The sequence below is a fragment of the Panthera uncia genome, chromosome B4, assembly GCF_023721935.1.
Source record: "Panthera uncia isolate 11264 chromosome B4, Puncia_PCG_1.0, whole genome shotgun sequence".
NCBI classification, from domain to species: domain Eukaryota; kingdom Metazoa; phylum Chordata; class Mammalia; order Carnivora; family Felidae; genus Panthera; species Panthera uncia.
Genome location: NC_064809.1, coordinates 101,617,820 through 101,630,463, shown reverse-complemented (window position 1 = coordinate 101,630,463; position 12,644 = coordinate 101,617,820). Strand labels below are relative to the sequence as shown.

Below are 12,644 nucleotides of genomic sequence, written 5' to 3'. Positions count from 1 at the left end.
ATCTATAAAAAATACCAGCTCAAAGAAGTCAATAGTATTTCTATCCACTAGCAGTGAAAATTTAGAAACCAAAATTTTAAAAAAGATTCTATTTGCAATACCTTAAACATTAAATACTTAAGTATAAAGCTAACAAAATATGCTCAGAATCTGTATACTAAAAAGTATAAAATATTGACGAAACCTATCAAAAGAGACCTAAAGGCATGGAGACATGTATGAAATTCATGGACTGGAAGATTCAGTATAGGTCAGATATCAATTTTTCTCAAAAGAATCTATAGATTAAGACCCAATCAAAAGCTTGTTCTAAAATATATATGGAAAAGTAGGGGAACTGGAACATCCAAAACAACTTTGAAAAAGAAGAACAAATGTGGACACCATTCAACTTGAAGGCATTCCATAAAAGCTACAGTGTCAAGACAGAATATTATTGGTAAAGAGATAAACACAAAGAAAAATGAAAGAGAAGACATGCTCTAAGAATAGATCCATTCAAACACTGTCAGCTGATTTGGACAAAGGTGTAAAGGAAATTTAAAGGAGAAAGGGAGTCTTTGCAAGAACTGATACTTGGAACTACTGACATCCATATTAAAAAAAAGTAATAATCCCCAACTACATCCTGCACCATTCACACGCAGACATGAAAACTCAAAATGTAAATGTAAACTGATAGAAAATGTGAAATACTAAACTAAGTGTAAAACATGAAACTATAAAATTCTTAGGTCAAAACAAATGAGAAATATTTATGACCTTAGGTTAGGAAAGAAATCTAAGATACAACACCAAAATCACGATCTGTCAAAGAAAAAAGTTAGTGAACTTGACTTCATCAATATAAAAAATACTTCCGCTCTGTTAAGAACACTGTTAAGAGAATAAAAAGAGTAGCCACAGACTGGAAGACAGTATTTGCATATCATGTATCAGATAAAGGACTCTCAAAACTGAAAAATAAGAAAACAACCTAATTAAAAAAAAAAAGGAGGGGGGCAGATGATGTCAACAAGTATTTTACCAAAGAAGATATGTGGATGAGAAACAAGCATATCCAAAGATGCCCAATGTCAGTAAGCCATTAGAGAAAAGCAAATTAAAAGCACAATGAGATACCATTTCACATCTGCTAGAGTGGTTTAAATAAAGAATAATGACAACTCCAAGTGTTGATGAAGAAGAAATAGAAACCCTCAAACACTGCTGGTGTGAATGTAAAAGTGCGCAGACACTATAGAAAAACAGTTTGACAGTTTCTTACAAGATTAAACATATACTTACCATATAAACCAGCAAACCACTATAGGTATTTATCCTAGAAAAATGAAAATGAATTTTGCCCAAAAACCTATACATGAATGTATACAACAGAATTATTCAAAATTTTTCCTAACTAGAAATAATCCAAATATCCTTTAGTGAGTGAATAGATGCAGAAACTGGTTAGTACATGCACACACGGAATACCGCACAGCAATATAAAAGGACAAGTTAGTGATATACACAAAACGTGGATGGATCTCAAATGTATTTCCCTAAATGAAATAACCCAGTCTCAAAATGTTACATACAGTATTATTCCATTTATATGGCATTCTAGAGAAGCAAAAACATAGAAACAAAAAATCAGTAGTTACCAAGGGTTAGGAATGGGAAGGGTTAGAATACAAAGATAATTTTATGACAGACGTCTTTGGCAGTGTTGATATTTTTCTGTATCCTGTCTGTGGTGATGGTTCCAAGAATCAAACAAGTATAAAAATTCATGGTATTATACAACAATAAAGTGGATTTTACTCTACGTAAATGTAAAAATCAAAAACCAAAAACATTAAAAAAAAATCTTCTGGGGACTCTGTGGCACTGTGTTTACGTTGGAAGAAAATTCTCAGGATTTAAGATTAGAATAAAATGTCTAAATCTCATACCACTTAAAGGCTCTATACAACCTGGTTATCAAGCAAGAGAAAAACAAGAAGATAGAGGCTATCAAGAAGCAAAAATATATAGGCTCTCCTTCTAGTGGGGCGTCTGGGTGGCTCAGTCAGTGAAGTGACCGACTTCAGCTCAGGTCATGATCTCATGGTTCGTGACTTTGAGTCCCGCATTGGGCTGTGTCCTGACAGCTCAGAGCCTGGAGCCTGCTTCAGATTCTGTATCTCCCTTTCTCTCTGCCCCTCCCCTGTTCATGCTCTGTTTCTCTCTCTCTCCCTCTCTCTCTCTCTCTCTCTCTCTCTGTCTTTCTTAAAAATAAACATTAAAAAAATTAAATATATATATTTATAGGCTATAGCCTATATATATATAGGAATTTTACAGATATATATGTATACATATGTATATATATATATATATATATATATGTATGTGTGTGTGTATATATATACACATATGTATACGTATATATATAGGCTTTTCTATAAATAACACATATATATCCTTAAAATTCCTCACTACCACCCAGGCAGAGATCAGGGAGTTTGGAGAATATGAAGATTTACACAAGAAGAAATAAGGGAAGAGAAATACTAGAGTAATCTAGCCTCTGCTTCCATTGAAGGGTACAGTAATTTTCCAGGTACAGTGACTTAACCTCAATATTAACTTAAGTTCAGCTCTGTCTCTAAATACTACCTGGAATAGTAAACCAATATTCATCAATACCTCTTCAATAGCACCTGCAGAAATTCTGTGACCTGCAACATTTATCACGTCATCAACTCGAGACATAACATATAGATAGCCTTCTTCATCCATGTAACCAGCATCCATGGTGTCATAGTATCCCTGTAAATAAGAATCAATAATGTCTAATTAGCATGTATTGCTAGGTAAGACAATCATTTAAGCTTGGTATATATAATATGTGATAAAAATGGATTTACTCCATGCATTTGACTTTTTTCATACCTAGACTATGGAATTAAATTCCTTTTGATTTTGGTAACTTACTAGAACTTCTTTGCTCCTCTAACAGCCAGGAATCAATTTAAGTGTTCTTATATATGGTCAAGTTAAGTGTCTGAACTATAAGTTATAAAGTTTATGAACTCAATTTTTTTAATGAAGAATAGTTCAATATTTCCAATATACTTTGGTTTTGTAAAGTAATTCTGATAGATTTCTTCATTAATTATATTAATTTTTAAAAGCTTTAAAGCTCTCTATGAATAATTAGAAAATACAGCGCTAAGTTTATTAACATGAATTTGGATTGGACTCAAGCTTCCGTGAAATATAATAAGGATGAAGTATAATTTTTAATCAACTCAAAGTAGCAGCACATCTTCACTGACCCAGAAAATCACAATAGAATGATGAATAAAGAGGAATAAGAAGTAGAAAGAAATATTTCTTCTAACGCTTTTCAGTCATCTTGATTCTTACGTAATGAGCACAGACTTTAGGAACAATCCAGATGAGTCACTATTTGGTTTCCTAATCTTTCTGAGATTCAGGACGCTCATCTGTTAAACAGGGTAGTGAACTATACCCTGTAAGGCTTCCATGAAGCATAAATGAGATGGTTTATACCTAGAGGGCGACTCTGGCACATCATAAGCCCTCTGTAATTGTCAGTTCTTATTGCGATTTCTGTTGGAGAGAAAACCTAGAGTACAGTTAAACAGAATGGACTCTGGAATCAGATTTTATGTTCAATTTTCAGCTCCATCACTTCTAAATGACAGGCAAGTTACTCAACCTTGTTGTACTGTGGCCAAGCCCTTTAATGAGAAGTATGAGGTCAGGGTAACAAGGCGAGTGTAGAGTCACTCCATATAGTTTAACCACAAACTGAGACTTTGAAAGAGCTTTCAGTGTTAAAGGTGATCACGTTAAAACCACACTCACATCTGATTTGCCATTGTCGGGTGTAATTAATCACATCAGAACTCTGATGACTTCACAGTGGCCCATCAGGCAGATAGATCGGGCTGACAGGAGTCAACCCTACTGACAAATCTTCCCTGCCACAGTCCTTTGGGGCATGTTTAATCTTAGCTACTGAGGTCATTTAACTCCATGATCTCCTTCTAAAGGAAGCTATTTTAAATCTTGCCATTTGTCTGGCTGATGAGGTTACCTGTCTTTCACTCACAAATAATAAAGATAAAATGCCAAATACTGAGACTTCGTTTTTTTTATGAAATTATGACCATGTATTTATTTATTTTTTCATCTAATGCATAATGAGGAGAACCAAGGATGTCTCAGGGAAAGAAATAGAGATGAAAGGACAGCAGCAGTATGATGGTGGGACCTGATGTGGATTATCAGTAAAGTGCTGTTATAAACACAAAACACATCACGGTGATATGGAGAAACAGGTAAAAAATGACAAAACAGAAAGTAGGAGAACACTTTTTGTTATCCAGGGTACTGGACGTTGTGCTGGGAGAACACCGTCTCTAGCATGTGTCCATATTTAAAAATGAGAGTTTAAAATAAAAAGCTAAGAGAGAACATTCAGGAACAAAATGTCAAAAATAGGCAAGGGATAGAAAAATACAACTTGTGGGCCATCTGAATGAACTTTGCTCACATAACCAGGTTAGGGGGTGAAGGGGGCCTAGTGACGGTGTACAATTCTCATCCGGTGCTTTCATTCTGCAGAGGGATCCAACGTAGGAAAGAATAGATGGCCCCAAAGTTTTTAACTTGACAGAAACTTTCCTGATAATGAGGGCTGCTAAATTTCAGGAAAATGTGCTAAGAGAAACTGAAAATTTTCTATGTCCACAGACTGAGAAAAATAAATATAAAAATGACTCATTTAGATAATTCTACTTTGGACACTCTTATTTCTGAGATCTAGAACTTGGTCCAGATAAACTTTAAGAGTTGTAGTATTATCTATGATTCCAGAACAAAGCTGCTCAATTTAATAGGCAAGAACTATAAAGAAGTACTTTGGAAGGTTGTTTTTTTTTTGTTTTTTTTTTTTTAAGTATAATAAAGTTCTTACAGGAAATTTTTCAAAGTATAAATGCTTGAATGCTTCCTGATTCTTCCAGAGTCCTGAAAAAGCCCCAGGTGGTAATGGCAACCTTATATAAAAACAGAGCAATTAGAATTATGATCAAAATGGTAATAAAGAAAGATTGATTTGAATAGTTTTCTAGTGTGATGGATAATTGCAAGTCAAATCCCACATTGAATACAACCCCTAAATCTGCTGGATCGATCGTGTCTAATAAGGGCTGAAGTAGTTTGATCATGACATAGCAGCATCATTGAGGGACGACTGTAGTTTCTGCAAAGGGCACAAAAGGCACGTGCAGTTGGCATTCAAAGACATATTAGCAGCAATCACTGTTTCAATAAGAAGCGTAACATCTGCAAAAAGGAATAAAAAATGTATCACTGAATGACTTTTTACGACAAATATGCTTCCACCATAAGCAAATAAATTTTTTTCTTTTCTTTTCTTTTCTTTTCTTTTCTTTTCTTTCTTTTCTTTCTTTCTTTCTTTCTCTCTCTCTTTCTTTCTTTCTTTCTTTCTTTCTTTCTTTCTTTCTTTCTTTCTTTCTTTTTTGAAGTATCAAGGTCCCAACTGCCACCCCTGCATGTCTCTGTGAAGAAATGCTCCAATTAAACATTCCAGGAACAATCTTATCTTCACAGTCAAGCTGCCTCCCCTCCCGGCTCAGGGAATTCCCTCTCAGTACGCCCTCTATTCTTCCTTTTCACAACCATCCCAACCTCTGTGATTTCTCATCCTATGAACACATGGAGATACCTGAGAATATAAAATATAAGGTTGGATACACTTCTTCTTTCCGACCAATTTGCTCTTGTATTTCCTGCTTTCCTCCAAAGTACCAAACAGATGTTTTACGCATGGCAAGGCTTAATCTGTAGCTATCTTTCCTTTTTTTAAAAAAAAATTTTAAAATGTTTTATTTATTTTTGAAAGAGAGACAGAGCGTGAGTTGGGGAGGAGCAGAGAGAGAGGGAGACACAGAATCCAACGCAGGCTCCAGGCTCTGAGCTGTCAGCAGAGCCCAATGCGGGGCTCGAACTCACGAACAGCGAGATCGTGACCCGAGCTGAAGTTGGACACTTAACCAACTGAGCCACCCAGGCACCCCTGTCTATCTTTCTGACAGGTAAATGTTAGATTGGTTCCCTGTAAGAAGTGCCACCTGACAAAAATACCCACTCAAATTGTTTTCTGGATACAGAAATCTTTTAGATGCTTTAAAGTCTGGAGATTTAGATACCGTAAAACTTAAAGGATTTTGAAAAACCTTCCCCGTCCATACTCATACAATAAAATACATAGTGAAGCAGGGACCGTACAGTACGGCTGCTGAGAAAACTGAAAACAAAGTAGACGTGGCTGCTGCCCAGGTGAGGCAACGTCACACCCCCCCCCCCCCCCCCCCCCAGTATTAGGCCTCTGAGGTGCCGAACTGTATTCTCACATTCGGTCAGACGGAAAGTGCTGTTACAGGTGGCCTCAGGAGCCCAGCTGCCATCGCCCAGCCCCACTCTCTCCAGCCTCCAGGCAGGTCCTCCCTTGCGAGGGCTTCATTTGGTGACATTTTAAGATGGACGAGAAATGCAACATCTGCATTTCTGGACCTCATGTCATGACATAAAAGTGCATGTGAAAGCATTCTGTAATCCGTAAAGAAAACTACAGAGATGCTGCTGTTGTTACTACTGCTGTTCATCACTAAGTCTGCGGGCAGGAGGCAGGCTGAAGCAGATGATCCCTTCAGGTCCTTTGAACGGACTTTACTATGTCAATCCTAAATCACTATGTATATAATTTCACTTCATCGGTGTGTTTTTATTATTAATATTTTACAGACCAGTGTATATCATTGATTAGTAAACATGGACAGAAAATATGGATAGAGAAGCCACCAAAACACATTCAACTTAGCATCATGTTCAAGATGTCGAGAAGGAAGAGGTGAAGAGGACACCAAGAAGGGATGGTAGATGGTGAATCAAAAGCCAAAACAGGCCAGAAGAGATAACCTTAGTCAGTGAAGCCGACTATACATAAAATAAGCAACGCCAACAATAACCCTGCTGGAGATAGATTCTGCTTACATATTAAATAAATCATTTTCAATTGTTTCTCCCCAAATATATCATGATATATAATCCTGTATGTTTTTCATGGTGATATTTTTAAACAATATTCTAAGAAAAATAAAAGATAACTGCCATAATAAATGCCAGCTGACACTAGGCTGTTTGGCAGACATCAGAGAGTGGTGGGGTCTGAGGCAAATTAGAATGCACATGCCAGGTGTAATGGGAGCACCTGTTTCCTAACTCCATCTGGCATACAGAAATGCCCGTCCAAATACTGAGTCTCTTAATATTGCCCATACTAAAAACTATGCACATAGAAGGACATATTGTTAAACAGGCTTCTCTTTCACTTTATCTACCCCTGGTATTAACAATACATAACAGATACGTTATATTCTGATAATTAATTAAAGCTTAGAGGATTAAAGTCTAGGTAGTCATCCTCCGGGGGCGAGGGGCAGGAAACTTTAAGGACCTGGGCTTTTTCAGCTATTGCACAAAATTTTAAATACCTGCTTAAATTTTGCGAAGAACAGGGACAGTAGGGATTTTTATACCATTTCTCATTCCTGTGTGAAAGGTCTGCATAAGTTTGGGTATACCCATAGACCTTGAGAATTAAGAATAACATACCAAAGATAAGATCCAGGGACAGAGCATGAAACAGGAAGGAGAAATTCAAGGCCAAATGCTATTGTTCTTTAAGGACCAAAAAAAAAAAAAAAAAAAAAAAAAAAAAGACTATTGAACAAAAATAAAATAAAACAGAGATGTATGAGAACTAGGAAAAAATAGTAACTTAGGAGCCATTAAAATAGAGTTTTAAGGGAACTTTCCAGAACGCTCGCTGAAAAGCAGAGGAGCGGCGGCTGCCCGAGCTGCGCCCAGCAACGCGCTCCTTCCCGCTCCCCCACACCGGCCTCGGCCCCCTCACCGGCTGTAGAAAATGGTGAAAGAAACTACTTACTATGATGTTTTGGGGGTCAAACCCAATGCCACCCAGGAAGAATTGAAAAAGGCTTACAGGAAATTGGCTTTGAAGTACCACCCTGACAAGAATCCAAAGGAAGGAGAGAAGTTTAAACAGATTTCTCAAGCTTATGAAGTGCTCTCTGATGCGAAGAAAAGGGAATTATATGACAAAGGAGGAGAACAGGCAATTAAAGAAGGTGGAGCAGGTGGTGGTTTTGGCTCCCCCATGGACATCTTTGATATGTTTTTTGGAGGAGGAGGAAGGATGCAGAGAGAGAGGAGAGGTAAAAATGTTGTGCATCAGCTCTCTGTAACCTTAGAAGATTTATATAATGGTGCAACAAGAAAACTAGCTCTGCAAAAGAATGTGATTTGTGACAAATGTGAAGGCCGAGGTGGTAAGAAAGGAGCGGTAGAATGTTGTCCCAATTGCCGAGGTACTGGAATGCAAATAAGAATTCATCAGATAGGACCTGGAATGGTTCAGCAAATTCAATCTGTGTGCATGGAGTGCCAGGGCCATGGGGAACGGATCAGTCCTAAAGATAGATGTAAAAGCTGCAATGGAAGGAAGATAGTTCGAGAAAAGAAGATTCTAGAAGTTCATATTGACAAAGGCATGAAAGATGGCCAGAAGATAACATTCCATGGTGAAGGAGACCAAGAACCTGGACTGGAACCAGGAGATATTATCATTGTTTTAGATCAGAAGGACCATGCTGTTTTTACTAGGCGAGGAGAGGATCTTTTCATGTGTATGGACATACAGCTGGTTGAAGCACTGTGCGGCTTTCAAAAGCCAATATCTACTCTAGACAACAGAACCATTGTCATTACCTCTCATCCAGGTCAGATTGTCAAGCATGGAGATATCAAGTGTGTGCTGAATGAAGGCATGCCAATTTATCGTAGACCATACGAAAAGGGTCGCCTAATCATCGAATTTAAGGTAAACTTCCCTGAGAATGGCTTTCTCTCTCCTGATAAACTGTCTTTGCTGGAAAAGCTCCTACCTGAGAGGAAGGAAGTAGAAGAGACTGATGAAATGGACCAGGTAGAACTGGTGGACTTTGATCCAAATCAGGAAAGAAGGCGCCATTACAATGGAGAAGCATATGAGGATGATGAACATCACCCTAGGGGAGGTGTTCAGTGTCAGACCTCTTAATGGGGCCAGTGAAGAACACTGCTGGCATTTTATATGCAGTAGTGAACGAATGAAGGACTATAATCATAGCTCACTACTTGCTATTATTGTTTTTGTTTTAATATTCAACTATAGTAGTGTTTTAAAAGTTAAATGAAGAATAAAAAATATAAAAGCTCTGAAAAAAAAAATAGAGTTTTAATAATGACTGAGTGTTCAACAAGGTCAAATGAAAGCACGGATTTTGTCTGAGGGTGGATTCAAGAGAGGTTAAGGAACTTAGTGATTAAGATATTCTGAGTATTCTTAGGATTGCCATTTCAGTGGTGTGGAGTGGCCAACAAGGGGTGTGACTAAAAACTAAACAGGAAGTTAAGTGGAGGCCGCAAGTTTAGACTATATTTTTTTAAAAGTTTGTGGGTGATGGGCAGGAGAGATATGTCACTGTTTAAGGCAGAGAGGCAGGCTGATTTAAGATGGGGAAGATTTGAGTAGAAGTAGCCAGTGGAGAGAGGATGAAGATATGAAAGAGAAGAAAATGCCAGAGAACTTATGTTTCATTCATTCATTCATTCACTCATGTATTTATTTTCTTCATTCAATCAATATTTGTTCGATTCCGGTATTCCTCAATCATTGTATTAGACATTAATGATACAAAGATATAAGAACTCTGGTCTCAGACATATGAAAATCCTGGCGTGTTGTGTACTACAAGAAATGTATTTTTACAAAACAGACAGGGAGAAAGCCGGTCATGAATGATATCTATTCAGTCACGTTAATGAAATAACAACGTAAAGATGTTTGTCAGGCAAGTTTTACAGCAGGTCATTAAACTCTCTACTGGCAGGAGCTCTTGGAAGGGAAGGTTTTATCCCTAAAACTAAGTCACGCCTAATAAGCCAAGGTGTGGATCTACTGGAAATAGCATATTTGCCTCCTGATCATTTTTGAGATGTCCCCAGAAAACTACTTCATTATCTCCAAATCTAACTGAGGAACAGGCTGGAAAGCATATATGAGATTGAAATTGTTAATTAATGGGATAAAATGAGGGAATGCTATCTGTTCTTCACTAATAAAGTCTCATGTTGTTATTTCAATATTAGAGAAGAACTCTGTAAAAGGAACCTTGAAAGATGCCATATAATAGTCCTAAGGAAAAGCAGGAAGAGAGGTTTCCAGAATTAGGAATATCTGTGATTATCTATAGGTATATAAAATATATGTGAAATAAAACATGTGAGAAGAGAAGCAATGAGCTTCAGACAGAAGTTAGGTATATATGAGCTAGAGCAGATTTTTTTTTTTTGGTGGGGGGGGGCAGAATTCTAAATTAACACTTTTCTTGTTGATATCCAAATGATTATTCTATACTAAATGTAGGTCTTCTTTCTGGAACAGTGGGTGCACTGGGGCTTTTCTTCTGAAGTTATCTTATAGAAAAAGAACTTTTTTCTGTAGTTACAATAACATAAAGATACACTGGACTGGCAGAAGAAACAGGAAGATATTAAAATCCCAAGGCATCTGCTGGTTAGCATCTGTACTCCTCCTTCAAATCCAAGGTAAAATGCTACCACCCTGTGATACCTTTCCCAACTCTTTCAAGCAGAGTGAAAAGGGTTTTGTTGCAACCTGTCTAATTGTGAATCAAGAGTTACCCCTAAAGAATGTCTTTCCAAAGAGACCATTCTTAAGGGGAAAGAGAAATAACTGAAGTGATCCCACTGGGGGGTGGGTGGAGGGGACACATGATGGGGAAGCATGGGGATGCTGAAAAATCCTTAAATAGCTAAGAAAGGAAGGGAATGCCCCTCATTGTAGAAGGTGACACATTCCTGACCACTCTGAAATATCAAACTCCTTTTATGCCTCCATTCCCAGATACAGGCTGGTCTGTATTTACTGCTCCATCAAAAGTCTCCATGGTAACAGAAGTAAATTGAAGATACAACTCCAGTTTCCTGGAGAATTCTGGGGTTAGATCCCAACTTTGCACCTGAATATTTCCGATAGAGTCTTTAGGCTTTACTTGAGATTTTCATGTGAGGCTATTTTTTGTCTTCCCACAAAGAGACTGATTAGGCCATAATTTCTTTCTCTTTGGACAGACAAAAGACTAGGTTTGAATGTGAGCTCCAGCTGCGTAACTACTAATGATGTTTAGATACGCATGTCTAAAACGAGGACGACATTGGCCCACTGTCTACCTCACAGTGATGTTGTAAGGCTAATAAAACATCTTGCTAAAATCTGTGTATGACCTTTAGAAAAGGAACATGATTATAATTATGCGACAAACTTGTACTCAAAGGCTACACTGATGAAAAGAAAGCTGTCTGACCCTTTCCCAAGACAGCAGCAGAGTGACTGAATCATTCCTGCAAAGCTATAAAGATGTGAATAAACAGCATTAGGGGACAGGAGTTCAATATCTCGTGGCTGAGATATTTATCGCCAGGCACCCGAGTAGAAGCCACTTGGACAATGCTATCCGGCTCCCTCATACCCCACCACTGGCTGTGGGGCAATGTTCCCAGGCTTGGCTGGGGGCACACAGCAGGGAGAAAGGCCCCACTTCCGGTAGCAACCACTGGATCTGGTCCAAGAAATGCAGGCCCATAAAAGAGGACTTCTGTTTTCTTTTTTAGAAAACCGAATACTGTGGAAACAATTTATTAGTTAGTGCAAGTTGGTTATGATCAACTCTTGCTTACTCATTACAGTAGCCAGAGACCTATGGCTTTAATAACAGTGAGCACTGTGGTACCGAGGAAGGCAATTGCAATGAAAATTTTCTTTCATGCCCTGCTCTGGGTACTTGGACATTACTGACTCAGTTTTATTTCTGCACTTTAGAGCTTTGGACACAATTGCAGGAACACTTCCCCAAATGCGTGAACATCCTGTATTCATAGCAATTCAGATGCCATAACTTTCCCGCTAAATTAATTGCCTGGCGTAGCTTTCAAAATCAAAGGAATTCTCTAACATCCAGGCAGACATGTAGTTTTCTCTTCTACTAGAAAGGAAAAAAATCCTAGGAATGCAAGAAATCTACAAAAGCCTTGGATTCATGTTTATTACAACCTAGAGTCTGCAGTAGTTTAGGAATCACTTAAATATCTACCTTCCAGTTATAGGATCCCCAGGAGAGCAAAACAGCGGTTTCTAAAAAGCGTTAACAAAGAAAATGGAAAAAACGAAGTGGAACAAGAGCTTTCTTTTTAACATTTCCACATACCATGATTTCTCATTTTAGGGTGAATCATCTTAATATGATAAAATGAATCATTACATTTAATATCTTGAAAAGGGTAAAAATATGATTATAGCTTCAGATTTTAAAGAAACTGTCAGAAAAAGATAGTTTCCAATGTTATTTATACTGTTCATAACAGAGTTTATAGCGAAACAAGAAGCTATAGCAGTACTTACAAAAGCAAACAAATTTGGG

General features: G+C 37.6%; 2 protein-coding genes across 2 annotated transcripts in view; one reads left to right on the top strand and one right to left on the bottom strand.

Moving 5' to 3' along the window:
* The window catches only part of ACSS3 (acyl-CoA synthetase short chain family member 3), a 163,348-nt gene that overhangs the window by 14,843 nt on the left and 135,861 nt on the right, over positions 1-12,644 (bottom strand). Inside the window, exons 12-13 of the mRNA XM_049626009.1 lie at positions 4,973-5,054; positions 2,671-2,793 (exon numbers count right to left, since the gene is read on the bottom strand). Coding sequence (XP_049481966.1) covers positions 2,671-2,793; positions 4,973-5,054 — 205 coding nt within the window. The remainder of the gene's footprint in view (positions 1-2,670; positions 2,794-4,972; positions 5,055-12,644) is intronic.
* Positions 7,894-9,370, top strand: LOC125919363 (dnaJ homolog subfamily A member 1). The gene has a single exon (XM_049626010.1). It carries the CDS (start codon positions 8,009-8,011, stop codon positions 9,200-9,202), a length of 1,194 nt encoding a protein of 397 aa, XP_049481967.1. The 5' UTR covers positions 7,894-8,008; the 3' UTR covers positions 9,203-9,370.

Excerpts from the sequence above, each read along its gene's own strand:
- LOC125919363 (XM_049626010.1), top strand. The coding sequence starts at position 8,009 with ATGGTGAAAGAAACTACTTACTATGATGTTTTGGGGGTCAAACCCAAT.